The sequence below is a fragment of the Hemibagrus wyckioides genome, linkage group LG27, assembly GCF_019097595.1.
Source record: "Hemibagrus wyckioides isolate EC202008001 linkage group LG27, SWU_Hwy_1.0, whole genome shotgun sequence".
NCBI lineage: Eukaryota > Metazoa > Chordata > Actinopteri > Siluriformes > Bagridae > Hemibagrus > Hemibagrus wyckioides.
In genome coordinates this window covers 19,873,927-19,898,935 of record NC_080736.1, presented here as the reverse complement: position 1 = coordinate 19,898,935, position 25,009 = coordinate 19,873,927, and the positions used below count along the sequence as shown (strand labels likewise).

At 41.7% G+C, this 25,009-nt stretch overlaps 1 protein-coding gene across 1 annotated transcript; it reads right to left on the bottom strand.

Moving 5' to 3' along the window:
* Nucleotides 1-1,081: 1,081 nt before the first annotated feature.
* Nucleotides 1,082-19,686, bottom strand: vasna (vasorin a). Its single transcript, XM_058381895.1, has 2 exons — nucleotides 19,480-19,686; nucleotides 1,082-5,443 (listed from the first exon to the last, which is right to left on the bottom strand). Exon 2 carries the CDS (start codon nucleotides 5,415-5,417, stop codon nucleotides 3,363-3,365), a length of 2,055 nt encoding a protein of 684 aa, XP_058237878.1. The 5' UTR covers nucleotides 5,418-5,443; nucleotides 19,480-19,686; the 3' UTR covers nucleotides 1,082-3,362.
* Nucleotides 19,687-25,009: the final 5,323 nt, after the last annotated feature.

Here is a 25,009-nt window from a genome sequence, read left to right as displayed (position 1 = left end):
GACCCCTGAAGGGAAAAGCCGAAAGAAGAAGAAGAGTAACAGCTTACACAGTGAATTGTATAATCACTGATACGCTAAAGGAGGCGTTCATTTACTTAGCATTTAGTCGAGTGCCAGGTTTTGTTTTTTTTTAAATCTCAGTATTTTATTAATTTGAAAAGAGAGAGAGAGAGAAAATGAAGCTGAATCATTGAAGGAACAGATTACTAACTGATTATATAGCAGGAACTTGTTTTAAGGATGTTCCACAACTGTTAATGGATAAAAATTAATTAATTAATTAATTAATTAAAAAATTAAATTGTAATCATTTATTTAAAAAGCGACAAGAACATCTGTATCGTCGCTGAGAGTTTTCCACTGTCACACCCTCACAGGTTTTATTCCTTACGTAATATTACAACACAAAGGATCACACTGGGACGCCTTGTTCTTTAGCCTGTGTGTAATATTTAAAAACCGCGACACCTCACACTGTTCAAATTGGCATCACTCTGTCAAGTTTTCACCAAGTATGACCCTGTTGTTTGTGTGTGTGTGTGTTTTAAATGACGCTTTGTCATCCCTCTCCAATATGCCCTAACATCTTTCCACAAATTGACCTTAATTCAGCCATTTATTCTGTAAAATGGACACTAATGGCTCCGGGCCTTGCCCCAGAGCTCATGGCAGCGGGGGAGAAGAAGAGAGAAACAACAAGGGAGTGGATGAATGAACAGCAGGAGACTGTGAGTCGTACCATAATGATCAGTCTTAAAGCAGAATGATGATGAATGAATTAAGGCTTGTTTTTTTTGCATTGTTGAATGCAACTTTCCTACCAGAACTAACTCTTGGCTTTAAAACAGGGACCTGAAATCATCTGTGCATTGTGCAATATCTGAATCCTTCCTGTTCACACAGCAAGGGCAAGAAAAACAAAACTTCCTTACGGTTATACTAGTGACTCATAGACTGGCTCAGCAGAAATGATTGTAGGTTACGGCCACATGGTTTGCGAAAGGAAACAACACCATGTTACGGTTCTGCAGCTTAAGCACCGAGCAAATGATTACATCAAGCAAGAACACTGACCAGATAATATTTTTTTTGCATTTGTATTTTCTCAAAAGACGTCTTTCTTTTTTTTCTTTTTTAAACACATATGTGTTTTTACAGTTAAAAAAAAAAAAAAAAAAAAAACAGAGAGAGAATGCGAGACAAGCCTCGGGTTTTGCATACACAAAACATTACAGAAAGAAATAATAAACTCCCCCAAGTTAAAAAGGGGGACTTGAAAAAGCTTTGCAAATGTTTCAAATAGTTTCGGTCCCTTGCGCTGTGTGAAGCGGCTCCTCTTTCCAGTTTAAATGTTTGGATGTGCCGGGTGCCGGGGCCATCTGCGCAGACTGGGAGGTACTTGTGTAACAAGCAGGAGTGAAGAACGCTCAAAATCGACGGAGACTCCAGAGCTGAAAAGGCTTTTTCCATCAAGTTCGGATTGATGTGTGCTGTTGCTCATTAAGAAAATCTTGGCTGTACTTTCAGGGGAAAAAAGGATTAAGTATTCGAATGGATTTATGATGTTCATCATTTCAGTAGAGAAAGGAACACTCCACCCCGAAACACGAGACGTGTTTGTTATTATAATCGTTTTGTGTTTTAACCATTCTGGTGCTAATTTCCTGGCGGGTGTGGTAACTTGTAAGAAATTAGCCGTCGTTTGTTGCACTTGCAAACGTTTAACATCAAATAAAATAAAAATTCAAGGTATAAGTGGTGGACACGGCAAATAAAAAAGGCTGGACTCAGATCTCCAGAATGCATTGTAGCTATATGGCTCGGTTAGCTAGCGTGGCATATAAGCTATAAGTTAGTAGCAAATCAGGAAGCTGATCTGAGAGCTGGAAACGTTACTAAAGCGCCACCGCATCACTCACTTCTATGCAAGTGCTAAATCCCGTTGTATAAGCAGGCGGAGCAGCATTGTGGGTGATTTATGAAGCTGTTCTCCAAAGTAAATATAAACTAATATGTCTGAAGGAACTCAACTTGTTCAGAGTGTTTCGGGGTGGATTTTTCCTTCACGTGTTAGAAACTTCATCTCCAGACAGACTACACTAGGTATATACAACATTCACTTGACTTTGAACCTTTTCACAGTCTGCTGGCAGCAAAGCTTAGTCACACACACTCACACTAACACACTCACACTAACACACACTCTTGGGACTAATTTCAAGCAACGTGGTCAAATATGCTGAAAGACTCCCAAGTTCCCTTTCTGGTCTTTGTGAGTGTATCATTTCTTATGTTACTTCAAGCAGAGTACCACCTCAGTGTCTCAGTCCTTCAAATGGAGCTTTTGGGACATTTCTTGTGAAATGGTTCTTCATCATGCGGCAAGCTTAAACGAGTTAAGTCTAGTCATCATGCAACAGTTGATTGATAAAGTCTGCGAGAAGTACCGAACCACAAGAGATACGCTGCGATAGAATAAAAACAGATTTCCAGATTGTGATCTACAATTTGTCAGAAGGTGGACTGCAAACCAGCTTTTCAAGTGCTCCTGATTACAAAGCAAACAATAAAACATACAGGCTCTGCCAACAATGTCTGCATGCTTTGAGATATAAAATGTTAGAAAAATAAAATATCAGCTCAAAAAAAACAGTCAATTTTCACATATACAGCACAAACTATGCACAAGGGTAAACATCATTTTTTCACAGCAAAACTCTAAAAAAAATATTTGAGGGCCAGGGAAGGAAGTGTTTTGGAAGCTGCAGCATGAAGGAATGACGGCCGAACAACCTCTCTGTGTTCTCCAATTAAGCCATTTCGAACAAGTGTCAATCAGTGCATCATTTGTTCGGAAGAGCCGGCATAGACCTCAAACGTATATATCTGTGCGTGTTTTTCAAAAGGCAGAAAAGATTCCCTTACAGTCAATGCTGTTGTTCACCATCATATTTCAACGTGTTACTGATCCACTCTGGCATCTGCGTGCTATAGCAAGCTCTTGGAGATCCAATAAGGTGAAGAGAAAACAAACCGCAGTCTAAAGGCAGATATGTAAAAAATTCTTCTTCCGGATTCAGGCTCTGGACATGTTCGGGTGACGTTCGTGACCAACACCAAGCATAACTCTGGTGTGCGCACACTGTCCTTTCCAATTAGAGAACAGTGCAGTAGAAGTCGGACATGCAAAAAGGCACTTTTAGAAACGAACAATACCTCGGTTGGCGATTGCACTTTGTTTAAATACTTTGAGACAAGTCACTTTTAACACACAAAACCATGCGACTGCACTTGTGTTTGCACTTGACCCGCCTGCAGGGGTTATTAGAATGCACCTCTAGGCACTGAAGGTATGTGCAGCGTTAAAAATATGATGGTATCCTGTGATCTGTGTTGTTGTTGGATGCAAATTGTTCTTGGATCAACGGGACCTCGTAGTCCATGCCGTTCTGAGATGCTGTCGGGTAAGGCAAGATCTCAGCCTGTTTTTGGGGTGATGTTCCATTCTCCAAACCCATCTTCACACCTTCTAATTCAAATGGGGTGGGTTCACCTAGATCCATATCTGCGGGAGTTTTTGCCCTTTTTCTCCGTAAAACCACTACCACCGCTGCGACTAAGGCCACTGCCATCACCGCAGCTACTGCGACCAGTATGGGTACAAGAATGGAGAAAGTTTCAGGCCTATTCACCATGGGTGGCTTAGAGACTCCAGCAGTTTGAGCATTCATGCAGGATCTGACAGCTTCCTCTACAAGCTCATCTAGTGGACTGGCACAAACTAAATATGTGCAGTTGGGCTGTAGTCCTCTCAGTGTGTACTCTGGATACGAAGCAGGTATATTGAGTTGGAGCGGTCTGCGGTCAGGACCAGACAGGTTGCTATAAGTCAGTCGAATTCCACGGATGTTGGGTCGGGACTCTATGTACCTGTGCAGATCCAGAGAAATTGAGGTGCTTGTTACATGGTGGAAGCTAATCTTGTCGGTTTTTATAGAAGGAACTGTTGACACAGTAATTCCCGGGGACAGTGGAGGAGGCTGGGACTCATCTTGGTTTTCACAGTACAGCCCTGATGTACCCAGAGGGCACAGACAATTTACTTGGCCCTTCTTGTCAAACTTGCATATACCGCCATTCAGGCATATGTTTGGAGGGCACATGTGCTCCTCATATTCCTCGCTACTTCTGGGAGAGGCAGAAGCCTCAGGGGGCACAGGCTGGTGTTGTTCAGTTGGTAACTTCTCACTGGGGACAAATGGAGGGACATTTAGGGTGGTATGTGGAGCAGTTGTAACCTCTGGAGTATTATGCATGATGTTGCTGCTAGTAAGTACCTCAGAGAGTACAGTGATGGTGGCAGGGCAGCCAAAGTCTTTGTGTTCTAGCTCAGAAAGCATCTTGCCTGCATTTATGAGTGGGAAATGGCAGCGTGTCTCCTCACTCCGCCAAAGATCCACATTTGAATCCTTCATCCAGTTGGGAAACCAGGACAGTGAACAAACACAGTTGAAAGGGTTCTGTGCTGCTGTTAGATGATGTAGCTTGGGAAACAACTGGAAAAACTCCACAGGGAATCCCTGCAGGTGAAGGCTGCTCAGATCTAGCTCTTGCAATCCTACCAGGCTCCTAAAGTCCTCCTGACGAAGAGGGCCCAGAGGGTTAGCTGCTAAGTTAAGGCGAGTTAGCCCTTTTGCCGATATTAATGCAGGTGGCATTCCTACTAGCTTGTTCTGAGATATATCTAGATCATGAAGATTTCCCAGGCTTCTCAGTAATCCTTCATCCAAAGTGGTCAGCCCCAGCCCAGCCAACTTTAGCGACTCTAAGTGGGGTGTCTGCAGGTCAGCAGGGCCAGGTGCAGGAATACTGTTGAAGCTGAGGTCAAGCAACAACAGTTTGGGAAGATGCAGAGAGGGAAGTACACTGATTTTGTTCCCCTGAAGCTTCAATTCCAACAGGTTCACCAATCCCTTGAATGCAGCTGGGTGAATGCTCTGGATGCGATTGTTGTGGATATACAACCTTTCTAGGTTCACCAGCCCATTAAAACTGTCTTTAGAGATTTGAGTTATTTTGTTTGAAGAGAGGTCGAGGTTGTGCAGGGAGGTGAGAGAGCCAAAAACCCCGTCGGGAATCACTGATAGTTCATTCTGGCTAAGGTCCAGCAGTTTCAGATCAACCAGACCAAGGAAGTCCTGCTCTTTGAGGAAGTTAATTCCATTCTGAAACACGTATAGGCTCTGTGTGGAGGCAGGAAGGTCGAGGGGCATGGTGGAAGCACGTCTCTGTATGCAAAAGATGCTGTCCTGTGTACCCTGGCAGGTACAGTCCTGGGGACATGGGCTGCAGAACGACACTGGTAGTAGCAGTAGGGGGAGTAGTACAAGTTGCCATATTTTGGCCCACAGCTGCATCGTCACTGTCCTGCAATACCACTGTCCTGCAAAATAAGCAAAATACAGAGAATAATGAGTTTAATATTGTTCTAGATGCAGTCAGAGAAGAACTAAACCAAAAGGGCAGATATTCAATGTTTCTGAGAGACCAACAACACTGCCTAATGGCCTGACTTTTTCTTCAGGTTTTGTCGGAGGCAGTGCTCTTCCACCAGAGCGCTCTCACCAGCTCTAGGACTATTTTAATGATGGTAATACTGCTGACTTGCCCAGGGTAGCACACACTGTCTCATCGATTCCACTGTTTGTTTACACAAGTCAACAGTCAAGGCTCAGATTCTTGGCACTGAGAGAGGATTCAAAGCGGCCCACCCACCATCTCACCCTCAACACACATGTAACTAGGCTTCATAATGACAGGAGAGGCACGGATGAATAAACCTAGTTGGCGGTGGAGGATGACCGTCATTCGACCTCCACAGAAATCCGATCTGCACTCAACTACAGATACACGTACAGACAAGGCTTGTATAAGAGAGCCTACAGTAGGCTAGAGTTATTTTTCTCCACTGATATGAATAACCCATGTTGAGCTCATCATTTGAAGTGCAACAATAAATCAGTTTTGACTTGTGTGGCCAAACCTGAAGAGCAAAGCCGATTTCGCAAATCTCTTTAACTGCCATCAGCTAATTCTACCATGTTAATATCATAATGGTATCTGGTATGGTTGCTGTTTGCATGCATTTTTTTTTTTAGAGAAAAACAAGGCCAACTGCTCTTGGAGTGTGTGGAGTATATATATATATATATATATATATATATATATATATATATATATATATATATATATATATATATATATATATATATATATATATGGACCAAAGTGCAGCCAAAACAGTGACTGCAATCTTTGTAGCTGGTGAAGTACACTTAATCTTCAACGTTGCCTCTTGTTCAATCTCTATCATCCACTGTGTATTGTTTTGTTGTTATCGGTCTGGATGTTGTTAACGTCCTTGCAGTGTTCTGCTTCTTTCCTGATAGCCGTCAAGTATCAGCTATAGCCTCTTGCAACTTCATGGAAAAGTCTGACACTAAGAGGGCAAGTGTGTGTGTGTGTGTGTGTGTGTGTGTTTTTCCAAATGGGAGATGTCACCCATTTCTTGACTGTTTATTTGGCTGAAATGAATCACATTTCAAAATTATATACAAAAATATATCTGGACTTTTTCCCTGTATGCCTTTTAGTCCAGCATTAGCCTGAAGTGTAGCACTTAGGTTCTAAATGCTAATCTTTCTCTGTCTTTCTCTCATTCCATTGTTCTGAGACACAGTTTTCAATGTCTCCGACCCACCCAGAGCACTGCTGTTTGACAAGCAGGCCACAGGCCAAGTCTGCCTCCGCAGCGTAAACTGGCAGCGAGACAGGAACTAAACCTGCTTCAATAACATGCTTAAGCCACCCTCAACATCTCTCCCTTTCGTTCCCTCTCTCCTCATCTCTCTTTGCTTTCTTCTGTCTCATAAACCCAGATCCCACTGGCGCAGCAGGAATTTTGCAATAACCCTAAAAATCCGTCTTCGGCAGGAAGGAGAAACAGGGCCCTCTGGGTAAAACAAGGACTCTCTCTTTTTTGGTCTCCCCACCCTACACCAAACTATTGCCATTTTCATAAGCAGCTGTTCTTAATTTGTTACAAAAGACCACATTATTTCTGTATAAAGCCTAAGGGTTAGTTTTAATTACCGAACAAATAAATCATTGTTCCAGTCTTTAGTGTGAGATGACTAAGGTGCAGGTTCTCTTGGATAACCACGTCACTACCTAGCCTATGGTTAATTCTAAACCGTACACATCTCTCTCTCGCGTGGTCTTAAACAAACAAAGGTATACACATGAAGATTTTTATTCACACTCCATTCTCGAGGCATTCCAACAATGCAGCACACCTTTGATGGCATGCTGCAATGTTCTCAGGAATGAATCTGGCTTTTACCAAGGCACCACTGTATGGCCTTGTAAGGCAGCCTCCTGACAGACCAGGCTCTTCCTGGTAGAGTTTGGACTGAACCTTCTGTTGTGTTTCACAGGCTGGATAATCCCCTTCATGCCAGGAATGGACACGCAAGCAGTAAAACCTCTACTGTAAGCAAAGCTTTGGGTAAGCTTTGCTTCCCCAGACCTCTTCTTGAGGCAGAATTATGAAAAACATACTAAAAACATAGTCCTGCACTGATAACAAAAATTTAGCTAAGTAAATCTCTCGAGTTATACTAATCCCTGATTAAAAAGCAGGTCTTCTGAACAATTTGGCTCTACCGAAATGTATGCAATGAAAGGTTAATGGTAAATGGTACTGATTAGAAGTCTAAGGGTAAATATGAAAATATAAATAAAAAAATATAAAACTATAAAAAAATATAAGAAAAATATAAACAACCACTGGCTGAAAATCCAAAGTGCACTTCGTATTGCTCTTGTGCAATCTAACTGTTTTGCCAGTTGACTCAGTCCTGGGTCAGGTAGTGTGATGGATGGTGCTTTGGTATAAATGGACTACTAGAAGTGTCTGTGTGTGTGTAGACACAGGTGTGTAACACATACCAGGTAAACTGCTCCAGGTTGTTTCATTTCTATTTCAAAACCAGGATGTCAACATCCTTCACTTATATCTTCATGTAATTTTCATATTTATATATGCTTTTCGATATAGATATTGGCATTGTGTTACACCCCTAATGTATTGTTTCATGGTTTGTCGTCACTTTCTTAACACTATCTATCATCATTAAAGGTTTGAATGAAATAGTTCGGTTGATGCATTATATTAGTGTAGTGATTGAGGCTTGGGAGAGACAACGAAAATAACTGCCAAACAAAACACACACACACACACACACACACAAAGTTAACCCCATTTAAACACATAAGTGGATGAGTAGGCTTTCCTGTATGGCCCAAGGCTGCATGCAGTGTGTGTGTGTGTGTGTGTGTGTGTGTGTGTATCCACATCAAACACTCTTTTCATCTCACCCTCTCTCAAACACACATACCTCAGATCAGGTTCCTAAGTGTGTGTTTGTGTGAGTGAGTGAGTGAGTGAAATGTGACCTCTCATCATGCACATCTCTATCTATCTATCTATCTATCTATCTATCTATCTATCTATCTATCTATCTATCTATCTATCTATCTATCTATCTATCTATCTATCTATCTATCTGTCTGTCTGTCTGTCTGTCTGTCAGCCTATCTGTCCATAGACTGCATTATAACTCATTTAACTGACTCAGCTCTTGTCTTGGGTCAAGGAAGAGTCAGCAAAATAATTTAACTTAAACATAATAACTTTTTTTTGTTGTTTTTTGGTCTCCCTCTCTCTCTCTCTGTCACTGCAGATCTCATCACACACTCAATAAAGTCAGCACTTCACGTCTAACAGTCAACATTTAGATAAGACATCTAGCCTGCTGAGTGACGCACTCCAGTGCAGTTCCTAAGGATCTTTCTCTCTCTTTCACTCAATTATAATTGACTTTACCTTCAGTAACTAAATAAAAACCTTTTGGTTCTTTTTTAGTATCATCAAACACCCTGGCTGAAAAATATTACGGTAATTGTGTGTATTGTATTATTTCCTGGTTTACGCCCTTCAATTTCTTCATTTATTTAATTATTTAATTTCCTCCTCATTAGTTGAATCTATTTTCAGCCAGGAGGGATTGTAAACTGGTATATTGTGTGTGTGTGTGTGTGTGTCAGTGTCATGACTCAGCTATGTGCACACGTACGGAGTGTGTGGTAGCACCTCCAAGTATTAAGGACGATTATACACAATGAAGCATTGTGAGGCGACACAGTCCTCTCCACCCTGCCTACTTACTGGACTTAAACACACATGCCTCAGTATTCAAACATTCCATTACTGTCACATACCTTTTCTTTCTTTTTGTTGTCCTTCCTTAAGACTCTCTCTTTTTCTCTGTCCTTGTTTTCTAGCTATTAAGTTATTTCTGAGCTATTAGTGATAGATATTAAGTTAGCAGCACACACACACACAAACACAACACCCTAATAAGAGCACACAGATGTAGAAATAGTTATTTTAATTTTCTGGTTGGTTGACTTCCTCTCATGACTCAGATGTGTTTATCTGTGTGCCTGCATGAGCTGCTTAGTATTTTACTCTGCAGGAATGTTGCCCAAGGTCAAATCTAATTGATGACCCCAGCACTAAAATATGTAGAGACAGTTGAGTAATTCCTGCTCAGTAGTCTATAGCTGTCTTGGCTCAGTAGTTTTGTCTGTTGAACTTCACGTGAGTTGAGATTTTGAAAAACAATAAGTGTTCAAAACAATATATAAACACAGCCATAGTAATGAGATTATCCTAATATTCACAGTCTCCAACCCCTGTTATCCCAAGATCCACAATCTCTTACACCTGTATCCTAAGGTCCACAGACTACTACCCCATCATTCAAAGGTCCACAGACTACTACCCCATCATTCAAAGGTCCACAGACTACTACCCCATCATCGAAAGGTCCACAGACTACTACTCCATCATCGAAAGGTCCACAGACTACTACCCCATCATTCAAAGGTCCACAGACTACTACCCCATCATCGAAAGGTCCACAGACTACTACTCCATCATCGAAAGGTCCACAGACTACTACCCCATCATCGAAAGGTCCACAGACTACTACCCCATCATCGAAAGGTCCACAGACTACAACTCCATCATCATAAGGTCCACAGACTACTACTCCATCATCAAAAGGTCCACAGACTACTACCCCATCATCGAAAGGTCCACAGACTACTACCCCATCATCGAAAGGTCCACAGACTACTACCCCATCATCGAAAGGTCCACAGACTACTACCCCATCATTGAAAGGTCCACAGAATACTACTCCATCATCATAAGGTCCACAGACTACTACCCCTGTCATCAAAAGGTCCACAGACTACTACCCCATCACACAAAGGTCTACAGACTACTACCCCTGTCATCCAAAGGTCCACAGACTACTATCCCATCATCGAAAGGTCCACAGACTACTACCCCATCATTGAAAGGTCCACAGACTACTACTCCATCATTGAAAGGTCCACAGACTACTACCCCATCATCGAAAGGTCCACAGACTACTACCCCATCATTGAAAGGTCCACAGAATACTACTCCATCATCATAAGGTCCACAGACTACTAGCCCTGTCATCAAAAGGTCCACAGACTACTACCCCATCACACAAAGGTCTACAGACTACTACCCCTGTCATCCAAAGGTCTACAGACTACTACCCCTGTCATCCAAAGGTCCACAGACTACTACCCCTGTCATCCAAAGGTCTACAGACTACTACCCCTGTCATCCAAAGGTCTACAGACTACTACCCCTGTCATCCAAAGGTCCAAAGACTACTACCCCTGTCATCCAAAGGTCCAAAGACTACTACCCCTGTCATCCAAAGGTCCACAGACTACTACCCCTGTCATCCAAAGGTCTACAGACTACTACCCCTGTCATCCAAAGGTCCAAAGACTACTACCCCTGTCATCCAAAGGTCTACAGACTACTACCCCTGTCATCCAAAGGTCTACAGACTACTACCCCTGTCATCCAAAGGTCTACAGACTACTACCCCTGTCATCCAAAGGTCTACAGACTACTACCCCTGTCATCCAAAGGTCTACAGACTACTACCCCTGTCATCCAAAGGTCCAAAGACTACTACCCCTGTCATCCAAAGGTCTACAGACTACTACCCCTGTCATCCAAAGGTCTACAGACTACTACCCCTGTCATCCAAAGGTCCACAGACTACTACCCCTGTCATTGAAAGGTCCACAGACTACTACCCAATCATCAAAAGGTCCACAGACTACCATGTTTATCTGTGCTCATTAACTGATAATGGCTCTCTCAGAGTCTAGATCTCTCATGATACCAAGAGAAGGATGGGCTCCTCGCTCACCAAGTCTTTATTTCTTCCTAAATTCTTTCCTGCTTAGGTGTATCATCATAGGGAGTTTTTCATTGCCCCTGTGGATCTTATTGATAGATAGCTGTGTTGAGAAAAGTGTATTGTGAAAAGCATTATACAAACTCTCGTTCCATGTTCTTTCAGTTTTACCACCTTTCATCGCTTGAATGTTTACAACAAAGACGGCTCCTCTGGCATCGCTCAGACTGTATGAGCCAAACAGCTGCAGAAAAAGTCACAAATCTAACACACACACACACGCACACACACACACACATTCCTGTACAAACTGCAAACTGTAATGCTCACATCCAGCATTTTGTATGAACATTTACAAGCTTATAACTCTCTAAAGTGCTGAAGATCTGGATCCAATGGTCCGCAATCTACTACCCCGTCATCCAAAGGTCCACAGTGTACTACCCCATCATCCAAAGGACCACAGACTACTACCCCTGTCATCCAAAGGTCCACAGACTACTACCCCGTCATTCAAAGGTCCACAGACTACTACCCCTGTCATCCAAACGTTTATAGTCTACTACCCCTGTAATCCAAAGGTTTATAGTCTACTACCCCTGTCATCCAAAGGTCTACAGTCTACTACCCCTGTCATCCAAAGGGGTATAGTCTACTACCCCTGTCATCCAAAGGTCTACAGTCTACTACCCCTGTCATCCAAAGGTCTATAGTCTACTACCCCTGTCATCCAAAGGTCTACAGTCTACTACCCCTGTCATCCAAAGGTCTACAGTCTACTACCCCTGTCATCCAAAGGTCTATAGTCTACTACCCCTGTCATCCAAAGGTCTACAGTCTACTACCCCTGTCATCCAAAGGTCTACAGTCTACTACCCCTGTCATCCAAAGGTCTATAGTCTACTACCCCTGTCATCCAAAGGTCTACAGTCTACTACCCCTGTCATCCAAAGGTCTACAGTCTACTACCCCGCCATTGAAAGGTCCACAGACTACTACCCCATCACTGAAAGGTTGACAGACTACTACCCCATCACTGAAAAGTCCATAGACTACTACCCTTGTCATTTAAAAGCTTATAACTCTCTGAAGCGCTGAAGATCTGGGGTGTGTGTGTGTGTCAGATGTTATTCGATGAACAACAAGAGCCCGAACATGGCTGTTTGTTTAACCTGTACCAGTCGTAACTTTTAATAAAAGGATGTTCTACATTTTAGCATGCTTGGCTTGTCAATAAGGTTAATGTCAAAGAGACTCTTATATGATATAAATGTGCATTAGTGGTGATGATGATGTTTGGAAGCCAGGGGTTCCAAACATGCAAGGTTTTACATGCCCAAGTGTCTGAACTGCAGAGTTCAATCCACAAACCGCACTTAGTTGGGGGAAGAGAAAAAGGTTTGATGTGTGAAGACAGAATGATGGGCAAGCTGAAACACACTCTTACCCTCCAGGCAGACACCCCTTCAGGGCCTCCTCTCTCCTGCCCTGGTGCTCTTTAATATCAGTCCATGCTAAGAAAGGACCTCGCTTCAGTTTGCTCAGCTGTTTCTTTCTTATTGTGTAGGTTTTATATGACACCTGAGTTTGATGATGTTCGATCATCAGTAATATTTGGCACTATTTCAGAGCCAGTACCTCGTCACACACACACACACACACACACACACACACACACGCAATATTATTTACCTTGACTTGTACTGCACTATAGATAATTAATGTTAACATTAACCATCATGGGGACATTTGGGATAAAAAGTTGAATGCATAACGCCCCCCCCCAACTTTTAAGAAAGTTGTCTATACACACACACACACACACACACAATAACCAAGAGAACACAAATGCACATGTGGCATAAATACTTTTTTTCTTGTGTGTGTGTATGTGTGTGTGTGTGTGTGTGTGTGTGTTTGTGTGTAAAGAGATCATTAATCCTCATACACAGGTAACCAGTGAGGCAAAATGAGTAAGAATTAAACAAAAAGGCAACTGTCATGGTGAGTACACGTGTGTGTGTGTGTGTGTGTGTGTGTGTGCACGTGTGTACATATGTAAGGTGCTGACACAAGGAGCCGCCACTATCAGTGTCTTTAGAGTAACTTCACTTGAAGGAACTCAAACACAATGTGGTGTTTGTTGAGTTGCTTTGCTCCACTGAGAAGGACTAGGGAGTGTGTGTGTGTGTGTGTGTGTGCACGTGTGCATGCTTTGCCTCTGGCCTCTTTATCTGTGTTGCTGATCTCTGAAGAGGAGATCTCTTTCTCATTCAGAGTGTGTGGTGCTGAATGATTTTGCCCATGTCTCAATTTGTGTGTGTGTGTGTGTGTGTGTGTGTGTGTTGCTACACACACACACACACACACGGAAACAAGGATCATGACAAAGACCTCCTTGTGTCCTTAACCATTGATCATTTTACTAGCATAATCATGTCAACAATATCAGCTCTAGATGCTATTCACTTTTTTTTTTTTAACAGGAAGGCATTTGTTAGTAGATAGTGTTTAAAGAGTGATTTGTAGATAGGTTGAAAGAGGAAGAGGTTTAAAAAAGGTCATAAAAACACAACATTCCTAGTTATCCTTTAAGTTATACACTAGCTAGCATGTCTATAAGGACAAAGTAGCAGGGTAGAAATATCCATCCATCTATCCATCCATTTTTTATACCTGCTTTAATCCTAATTAGGGTCACGGGGATCTGCTGGAGCCTATCCCAGCACACATTGGGTGAAAGGCAGGGGTACACCCGGGACAGGTCACCAGTCCATCACAGGGCCACACATATAGACAGACAACATCACACACTCACACTCACTCCTATGGGCAATTTAGGACTACCAGTCAACTTAATGTACATGTTTTTGGACTGTAGGAGGAAACCGGAGACCCCGGAGTAAACCAACACAGGCACGGGGAGAACATGCGAACTCCACACAGAAACCCAGGATTCAAACCCAGGACCTCCTTGAGGGTAGAAACAGTAAAAAAGCAACAAATGAACATTTTTCCTCAGAAGTGTTTAATCACTAGGCAAAAAAATAGGATTGGGATTACACTTAGCGACAAACCGCTAACCGAACTTCCGTGTGACACGAAGAGTCAACAGTGTGTCAGAAAACTTCAACTTCTGGAGCTGTGATTACCACAAGATTGGGTTGATTGTGGAAAGATTTGCTAAACAAAGATTTAGCAGTGCTGGAGAACTGAATTACCTGAGAGACTGCTTGAAATGCGGCGGATAGCTAAAGGATGATTAGCTTTTGGTTAACCAAAAGAAACCTTACTCACTAAAATCATTGTGAATACACCTAAACACACACACACTTAGACACACACACATATACACAATGAGTCACTCTTTCTCCCCGCTGCACATTTTGGTTTGGCGTCTTCACTCAGACGCTAAATAAATCTTCCTCTGTGTTTTTTTTTTTTTGGTCGCGAGTCATGTTGTTATTCCAAACTGCTCGACAAATCAATGATCTTTGTAGGGAGGCTTTCTTGGAGCTGGGATTAACATGAAGTGAATTACAGTCTCACTGTGACTCTTTCATTTTTACCAGGATAAGGAAGAACAATATACGACGACGACGATTATCCTGCAGCCTCCTCTGGACCTGGACGTGGAGGTCAGTTGTTGTTTTGTTGGAGTTACAGCATGTAGAACCGCATATACTGTCATTCACCGGTAATCCATTAGTAATGTCTTAATTTAGGAGAGGAAGTCATAAATCTGAAATGAGAGGGAGTGAGTGGTCAAGGCATGTACTGTAATTGTGTGTGTGTGTGTGTGTGTGTGTGTGTACACTTCTGTTTCTTTTGGCTCTGTTCCTTTTCTTAATTCTGCCAGTGTGCATGCCTCCCAAATTCCTATGGGAGGTTATTACAAGTGCATACACACACACACACACACACACACACACACAGACACACAGACACACAGACACACAGTGGCATCAAATGTGAGCCCGTGACTCAGGGGTATTGAGATTACAGCACTGAAGGAAATGATTTTAACCTTTTTTTTTCTTTCTTTTAGCTCACTCACCACCATGGTGAACATGTAGTAATGTATTTTTTTTGTAATTACACTACACAATACATTGCCAAAAGTTTTGGGACACCCCTCCAAACCATTTAATTCAGGTGTTGGTTTTCAGGGTTTGGGCTCGGCCCCTTAGTTCAAGTGAAAGGAACTCTTAATGCTTCTGCATACCAAGACATTTTGGACAATTTCATGCTCCCAACTTTTTAGGGGATGACCCCTTCCTGTTCCAACGTGACTGCACACCGGGGCACAAGGCAAGGTCCATAAAGACATGGATGAGCGAGTTCGGTTTAGGGGAACTTGACTGACCTGCACAGGGTCCTGACCTCAACTAGAACACCAATGGGATGAATTAGAGACTAAACTACTAATCTGAACTACGACTAAACTGAAACTAAGGGGCCGAGCCCAACCCCTGAATTCAATGATTTGGAGGGGTGTCCCAAAACTTTTGGCAATGTAGTGTATTTCCCTCTTATGTCACACTTCATCTTACCTTATATGGTAAGATATTTTAACTTATATAACAGCTCAGTTTAATATTTGACTTTGAAGAGTTTAGAAGAGCAGCAGCTCGGACAGAATGCTAGAATGGACCGCTCGTCGCTACGGCAACGCCTCAATCCACATAAACAGACTCGGTGTAGTTGTTGATACGGTGAGGAGATTTTTTCAGTAAGGAGTCTCCAGTGTCGGAGCTTTGTGAGAGGAAAGTCTTTAACAGGAGCCAAGTTGATTTCTGGAACATTCCACAACAACTATAACCAAACAAAACGTACAGTTCTTGTCTTCACTTTTTTTGGCTTTTTCAACAAGGTTCTGCTACGGTTTCTGGGGCTGTCGCTGTCCTTAACGCCTTCCAAACGAGACACTGACGAAAACGTTCTGAATATAAAAGTAACTAATAATCAGCACATGACCTCTGTTAGCTATGATGCAACAAGATGCATGTGGGAGGTGTGGCTGGGTTGTGACCTAACATGTAGAGATAACCTCAGTGTTTACACTGCTCTGTTTATTCACTCACAGAGTCGCATGGCAGACGTCTCGGGGAGAAATACGAGACAGACTAGACGTTCGGTTATGAGTCACGGATGTATACGTGTGATAGGAGTTCAGTCATATTGGTGAAAAAACTTCTAACAGTGTATATAATACTATCATTAGTGTTGTAATAATAATAAATATAAGTGATAATAATTCAGCACCTTTTTCCATTGTACTGTCATTTAAGCTACAGATAGATAGATAGATAGATAGATAGATAGATAGATAGATAGATAGATAGATAGATAGATAGATAGATAGATAGATTCATCCCAATGAGAAATTTACAACTTCCAGCAGTATCCACAATTATGGATAATAAGTTAATAAAAATTAATTAATTAATTAATTTAAAAAATACTAAATACTATACTACTAAATACCAGTCTAGTACCAAAGTTTCCGTTTCTATTGTTTGTACTATTTTAGGTTTAACTGTAAAGAAATATAGCTTTATTTCATGTGTTCTGCTGTATTACTCATATTTGTGTCGTATTTTCCTCATTATTAATAATAATCATCAATAATTAGCTGTTCTCAACGAAAGGCTAATACGAGCTCGTGAAAAAAAAAGGATATTTCCAGGAAACAAAAATAAAGGAGCACACAACATGGGTTAATACAGATTTATTTATTTACTTATTTGTTTGTTTGTTTGTTTGTTTTAATATTGAAGTGTATGGAGTAAACTTAAAAGAATCTCTTTGTTATTGTTCCGTTTGAACATGAAATGAACCAAGCGTTTTATTAGCATTGATGTTGGGGTTAGATGAGAACTAGAACTTCTGGGTTATAATGATATAAAGGGGTCACTCATGCCGTTCAACTCAGTGCATCAGGATAAGACCAGCAGCGGCCTCACTCACACCTTCATGGCGGCTATATGATACACGAGAAGAAAATCCCAGACTTATATTTTTACCGCATGAGCTCACCTTCCCAAACGGGGGAAGACTATTTCTTGCTTAACATATGTTTTCATCAAACCAAGCCAGCTGTTAGCTCTGACGGGCAAGTTGATGGAGTCTTTATGGGCTAATGATGCTGTTCACGTTAACACACACACGATTATTCTGACCTCCGTTATCCAGTTATTAGCGTGCATGTTTCCTCTGATTCCCCCCCATTTAGCTGTCACATTGGCATGACCCGAGCACTTATAAACTGACCCCTGGGATTAGTCCATTCTCGAAGTGGGAGGGGAGAGTGGGGGGTTGTTGGGTTAAAGCCTTCACCTCTGAGTGCCCACTCCAGAGCCCTTAATTAAATCTCTGAGACACCGAGTCAGGAATGTTTGCTTTTTTCCCCTTTCAGCTCCTTCTCCTCCCTTATCCCTCCGTTCTTGTCTTTACTTTTCTCATACGCTCTTCCCTCACTAGGGGCCCTCGAGTCAACTTTCTCTCAAATGGACCGGAGCTTTTATGGACCTTTTTTGTTGTTGTTGTTCACATGCCAGTGCAGAACAAAGTCCTAATATTCACGTTTAGGTTGAAAAGTCAGAACAGGACAGATGAAGACTAGGACTTTATTCAACATGATGGGGGGACAAATTGATTTGACACTTTGGGGAGTAAAATGCTGATGTAAGCATTCAGAGCAGCTCTATGTAGACAGTAGAATCTGCTATACAACCCTCATATAAAAGCTCAGGATAGCAATCAATGTTTATATATAGAAAACGTGGTCAAATGTGGACCTCTGAAATGTCACGTATGCCTTTATCATGTGTGATCACGATTTACTAATAACTCATGACCCGATTCCTGATTTACCTGCTTTACTTTATATGTGACGCACCTTCACCTCCTTACACGGTCGATTTCATATAAACCTTTTAGAATTCATAAGCATTTCTTTTATAGCCCAGTGGTAGCTCAGTGGGATTTATTTACATGTGCAGGGTTTATGAGTGCTTACTGCTTAATGTCCCGTGGCTGTAGTACTGATGTTAGACTGTGTTCAAAATCACAGGACTGCCAAAAAACCAGTGCCATGCCCCGGAGGAACGGCACTTAGCCCTCGAAAGCACAGGAGTTTCAAGTGTGTGTGTCCAGATGGATAAAAAGCAAGATTATTATTATTTTTATTATTACTTGTATTGTTTTCTTCCTTCCTGTATGCACGTCTGTGGAGAGCACAGGCGTCAGTATTTCCTTAGATCCAGACTCTAATCTGCACATAAAGTCGAGGAACTCTCAACTGATGCTTTAAAAAATAAAAAAAATTAAAAAAAAATCACTAGGTGGTAGTTTCAAGGTTTGCCCCTGTTCTTTAACTCAAACTTGTGATGTCATAATAACCTCTGATGCTGTGGATGTGAATACTGAGACACAGTATGTTTACTGCTGAGGTCAAAATCCCCGGGAGCATCTCTAAACACACACACACACACACACACACACACACACGACGATTCGGTTAGAAGAAAAACAGTCGTTGTCCTTTCATTACCAAGGTGAAAGCAGATTTGAAGAAGTAGAACCAGAATTAAAGCATTTATGGAGCTGACCCATCAACAATAACCCCAATAACATAATTACAGTTTAGTATTAAAGCTCCTCACAAAGCCACCAGGAACTTGTATCTAAGTCTCCCGTGTGATTCTGAAGCCTGGATAATTCTGCAGCCTGTAATAATATTAACTGAGACTGGACAGTCCCTCTGAATCGGGTGTATTACAAAAAAAGAAGAAGAAAGGATTATAGGTTTATATCCCAAATCCTTCATGCAGCTTCCTCTAATGCTCCGCTTAGGATCATAAGAAGACGATGAAGACGTTTATATTGCTGGATGAAGAATAACACAGGTGTCGCTGAGAGTGCGAAGACTTTCAATTATTTGTCTAATTACTGATTGAATTATCGCGCGTGCACAAAATGCCCCTGCACGCGCACGTCCAGTCCCGTGTTCTGCCACCTTTTTTTTTTTTATATATATATATATATTTTTAAAGCAAAGTAAAAGAAATTCTCTCCATTGAAGAAGACTTACCTTAGAGTCTGGAGAAACGTGCTGGAGCGCCTTGAAGAAGAGAAGAAAAGTCTAGTAAAACCTCAGTAGGTGATTTTCTTCCATTGGATAAAAGGGAGTGTAAAAGACTCTCCTGAGTTTCTGCGGAAACTTTAAGTGAGTTCGGGAAACTCTGCTGATTTTGTGAATGGAGCCGAGACCGACTGTGAGTAAAGCGCGCTACAGTCCGGAGTAGAAGGCAGATGGGCGTGGCTTTCGTTGGACGGGCGTGGTTAAACATTAGGAGAGGTGGTTCCAGCGCGTCTCAGCTCGATTGTAGTTGCCAGATTGTGCCGGTTAACCCGTGTTATGGACATGGCATGGCATACTATAACTAATAATAATAATAATAATAAATTATTATTATTATTATTATTATTATTAGTTATAGTAGTAGTAGTAGTCGTATTATAGATACCGATCTCAGTGGCCAAATCCACTTAAATAGCATCCATTTAAATTTAATTATTTGCAGTTTCACAATAATTATGTTTTGTTATATTCCAAAAATCTTAATTATAGCTTTTATTTAGACATCAGAATACAAATAACAGAAAATACAGTGATATAAAATAAATACAAGCTATTTAAAAACTAATATATTTTGTCCAAATCGGAAAAAAACATCGATGATTAAAAATAACAAAGAAAATAACATAATTCCACGTCCATTATAAAAATGAAATCTTTATATTATATATATTATATTATATATATATATATTTAATTTAGACAAATAATAAACGTCTTATATTACCAATAGTGTCTATAATCTTCATCATCGCTGTTTGTTTCTGCATATGTTGTATTCACGTCATATGAATCAAATAAATCATTTGCGATTTAATACACGATTCTTCTTTAGTGACTCATTTATCAGACGAGACTGACATTTTAACATGTTGGTTTATATTACTTTCATACTGAACCATATTTTCGCTGAATAATAAATCGATTTTGTGGAAAAATATACATAAACGTTTGAAAACTTCGCCAATCTGGCAACCTTCTGCTGACTGACGGGGCGAGTTTCTGCTGTGGCGCGCGCGTTAAGTCGCTGGAGGGCGTCTATTATTATTTATATGCAAATAACCCTCAATACTGTAGTAATTAATAGTTTTTTTATAGGGATCAATCTGTTTTCAACTTCAGATATCCTACTTTGTCATTTATTATTGTTGTTGTTTGTATTATAAGTAGTGGTATTTTAAAATCTTCATGCTTAACCTGTTTTGTCGTTTATATAATTGTCTCTTATTTTATGTTCAGTTTTTAATCTTTCCATTTTAGCATTTGCTATTTTTACTGTGTGTCTACAGAACCCCGGTTCCGGTTTGCTTCCTCCGGGCGCGCGGACAGGCACGCGGAGCTCTATTTGTGTGCGCGCATACCGGGAACATGACAGAGGACCGGAAACACACCGAACACCACTGACAGCTCCGAGGTACGGGCTGCGTCCTAAATCACATTCAGAGTCCTTGGAGTGTGACATGTCAAGTCTGAAATAGGTGCTGAGGCAAAGCTAGAGTCATTTAGCCATCAATAAATAAATAAATAAATAAATAAATAAATAAACAACAACCCCCAAATTTATTTACTGCACACTTCATTACTCAGAAAATCTGTAGAGGAATCCTGCAGGAATCAGAAACCATGAAACCTCGATATAATGGAACTGTTTCATTTTTCTTCGTGAACTGTAAAAAGGTCTGACTGCTGAAACTCCAAATACTGCTGTGTTTAAAGCTCTAGAGTGAACAAGTACACTCCCTGAAGTGCACACTAGAAATAAGTACACTCCCTGAAGTGCACACTAGAAATAAGTACACTCCCTGAAGTGCACACTTTTAACAAGTACACTCCCTGAAGTGCACACTAGAAATAAGTACACTCCCTGAAGTGCACACTTTTAACAAGTACACTCCCTGAAGTGCACACTAGAAATAAGTACACTCCCTGAAGTGCACACTAGAAATAAGTACACTCCCTGAAGTGCACACTAGAAATAAGTACACTCCCTGAAGTGCACACTAGAAATAAGTACACTCCATGAAGTGCACACTTTTAACAAGTACACTCCATGAAGTGCACACTTTTAACAAGTACACTCCATGAAGTGCACACTAGAAATAGGTACACTCCCTGAAGTGCACACTAGAAATAAGTACACTCCCTGAAGTGCACACTAGAAATAAGTACACTCCCTGAAGTGCACACTAGAAATAAGTACACTCCCTGAAGTGCACACTAGAAACAAGTACACTCCCTGAAGTGTACACTTTTAACAAGTACACTCCCTGAAGTGCACACTAGAAATAAGTACACTCCCTGAAGTGCACACTAGAAACAAGTACACTCCCTGAAGTGCACACTAGAAATAAGTACACTCCATGAAGAGCACACTTTTAACAAGTACACTCCATGAAGTGCACACTAGAAATAAGTACACTCCCTGAAGTGCACACTTTTAACAAGTACACTCCCTGAAGTGCACACTTTTAACAAGTACACTCCATGAAGTGCACACTAGAAATAGGTACACTCCCTGAAGTGCACACTAGAAATAAGTACACTCCCTGAAGTGCACACTAGAAATAAGTACACTCCCTGAAGTGCACACTAGAAATAAGTACACACCCTGAAGTGCACACTAGAAACAAGTACACTCCCTGAAGTGCACACTTTTAACAAGTACACTCCATGAAGTGCACACTAGAAACAAGTACGCTCCATGAAGTGCACACTTTTAACAAGTACACTCCACGAAGTGCACACTAGAAATAAATACACTCCCTGAAGTGTACACTTTTAACAAGTACACTTCCTGAAGTGCACACTTTTAACAAGTATACTTCCTGAAGTGCACACTAGAAACAAGTACACTCCCTGAAGTGTACACTAGAAACAAGTACACTCCCTGAAGTGTACACTAGAAACAAGTAAACTCCCTGAAGTGTACACTAGAAACAAGTACACTCTCTGAAGTGCACACTCTGATCAAGTACACTCTCTGAAGTGTACACTGAACAAGTACACTCCATGAAGTGTACACCAGGAACAAGTAAACTCCCTGAAGTGCACACTTTTAACAAGTAAACTCCCTGAAGTGCACACTAGAAATAAGTACACTCCCTGAAGTGTGCACTAGGAACAAGTATACTTCCTGAAGTGCGCACTAGGAACAAGTACACTCCCTAAAGTGTACACTCTGAACAAGTACACTCCCTGAAGTGTACACTCTGAACAAGTACACTCCCTAAAGTGTACACTCTGAACAAGTACACTCCCTGAAGTGTACACTCTGAACAAGTACACTCCCTAAAGTGTACACTCTGAACAAGTACACTCCCTAAAGTGTACACTCTGAACAAGTACACTCCCTGAAGTGCGCACTAGGAACAACTACACTCCCTAAAGTGTACACTCTGAACAAGTACACTCCCTGAAGTGTGCACTAGGAACAACTACACTCCCTACAGTGTACACTCTGAACAAGTACACTCCCTGAAGTGCACACTAGGAACAACTACACTCCCTAAAGTGTACACTCTGAACAAGTACACTCCCTGAAGTGTGCACTAGGAACAACTACACTCCCTAAAGTGTACACTCTGAACAAGTACACTCTCTGAAGTGTGCACTAGGAACAAGTACACTTCCTGAAGTGCGCACTAGGAACAAGTACACTCCCTGAAGTGTACACTCTGAACAAGTACACTCCCTGAAGTGTACACTCTGAACAAGTACACTCCCTAAAGTGTACACTCTGAACAAGTACACTCCCTAAAGTGTACACTCTGAACAAGTACACTCCCTGAAGTGCGCACTAGGAACAACTACACTCCCTAAAGTGTACACTCTGAACAAGTACACTCCCTGAAGTGTGCACTAGGAACAACTACACTCCCTACAGTGTACACTCTGAACAAGTACACTCCCTGAAGTGCACACTAGGAACAACTACACTCCCTAAAGTGTACACTCTGAACAAGTACACTCCCTGAAGTGTGCACTAGGAACAACTACACTCCCTAAAGTGTACACTCTGAACAAGTACACTCTCTGAAGTGTGCACTAGGAACAAGTACACTTCCTGAAGTGCGCACTAGGAACAAGTACACTCCCTGAAGTGTACACTCTGAACAAGTACACTCCCTGAAGTGCGCACTAGGAACAAGTACACTCCCTGAAGTGTGCACTAGGAATAAGTACACTTCCTGAAGTGCACACTAGGAACAAGTACACTCCCTGAAGTGTGCACTAGGAACAAGTACACTCCCTGAAGTGTACACTCTGAACAAGTACACTCCCTGAAGTGTGCACTAGGAACAAGTATACTTCCTGAAGTGCGCACTAGGAACAAGTACACTCCCTGAAGTGTACACTCTGAACAAGTACACTCCCTGAAGTGTACACTCTGAACAAGTACACTCCCTGAAGTGTGCACTAGGAACAAGTACACTCCTTGAAGTGTACACTCTGAACAAGTACACTCCCTGAAGTGTGCACTAGGAACAAGTACACTTCCTGAAGTGTGCACTAGGAACAAGTACACTCCCTGAAGTGTGCACTAGGAACAAGTACACTTCCTGAAGTGTGCACTAGGAACAAGTACACTCCCTGAAGTGTGCACTAGGAACAAGTACACTCCCTGAAGTGTACACTCTGAACAAGTACACTCCCTGAAGTGTGCACTAGGAACAAGTACACTCCCTGAAGTGTACACTAGGAACATGTACACTTCCTGAAGTGTGCACTAGGAACAAGTACACTCCCTGAAGTGTGCACTAGGAACAAGTACACTCCCTGAAGTGTACACTCTGAACAAGTACACTCCCTGAAGTGTGCACTAGGAACAAGTACACTCCCTGAAGTGTGCACTAGGAACAAGTACACTCCCTGAAGTGTACACTCTGAACAAGTACACTCCCTAAAGTGTACACTCTGAACATGTACTCTCCCTGAAGTGTGCACTAGGAACAAGTACACTCCCTGAAGTGTACACACTGAAAAAAGTACACTCCCTGAAGTGCGCACTAGGAACATGTACACTCCCTGAAGTGTACAATCTGAACATGTACTCTCCCTGAAGTGTGCACTAGGAACAAGTACACTCCCTGAAGTGTACACTAGGAACATGTACACTCCCTAAAGTGTACACTCTGAACATGTACTCTCCCTGAAGTGTGCACTAGGAACAAGTACACTCCCTAAAGTGTACACTCTGAACATGTACTCTCCCTGAAGTGTGCACTAGGAACAAGTACACTCCCTGAAGTGTACACACTGAAAAAAGTACACTCCCTGAAGTGCACACTAGGAACAAGTACACTCCCTGAAGTGTACACACTGAAAAAAGTACACTCCCTGAAGTGCACACTAGGAACAAGTACACTCCCTGAAGTGTACAATCTGAACATGTACTCTCCCTGAAGTGTACACTAGGAACATGTACACTCCCTGAAGTGTACAATCTGAACATGTACACTCCCTGAAGTGTACACTAGGAACA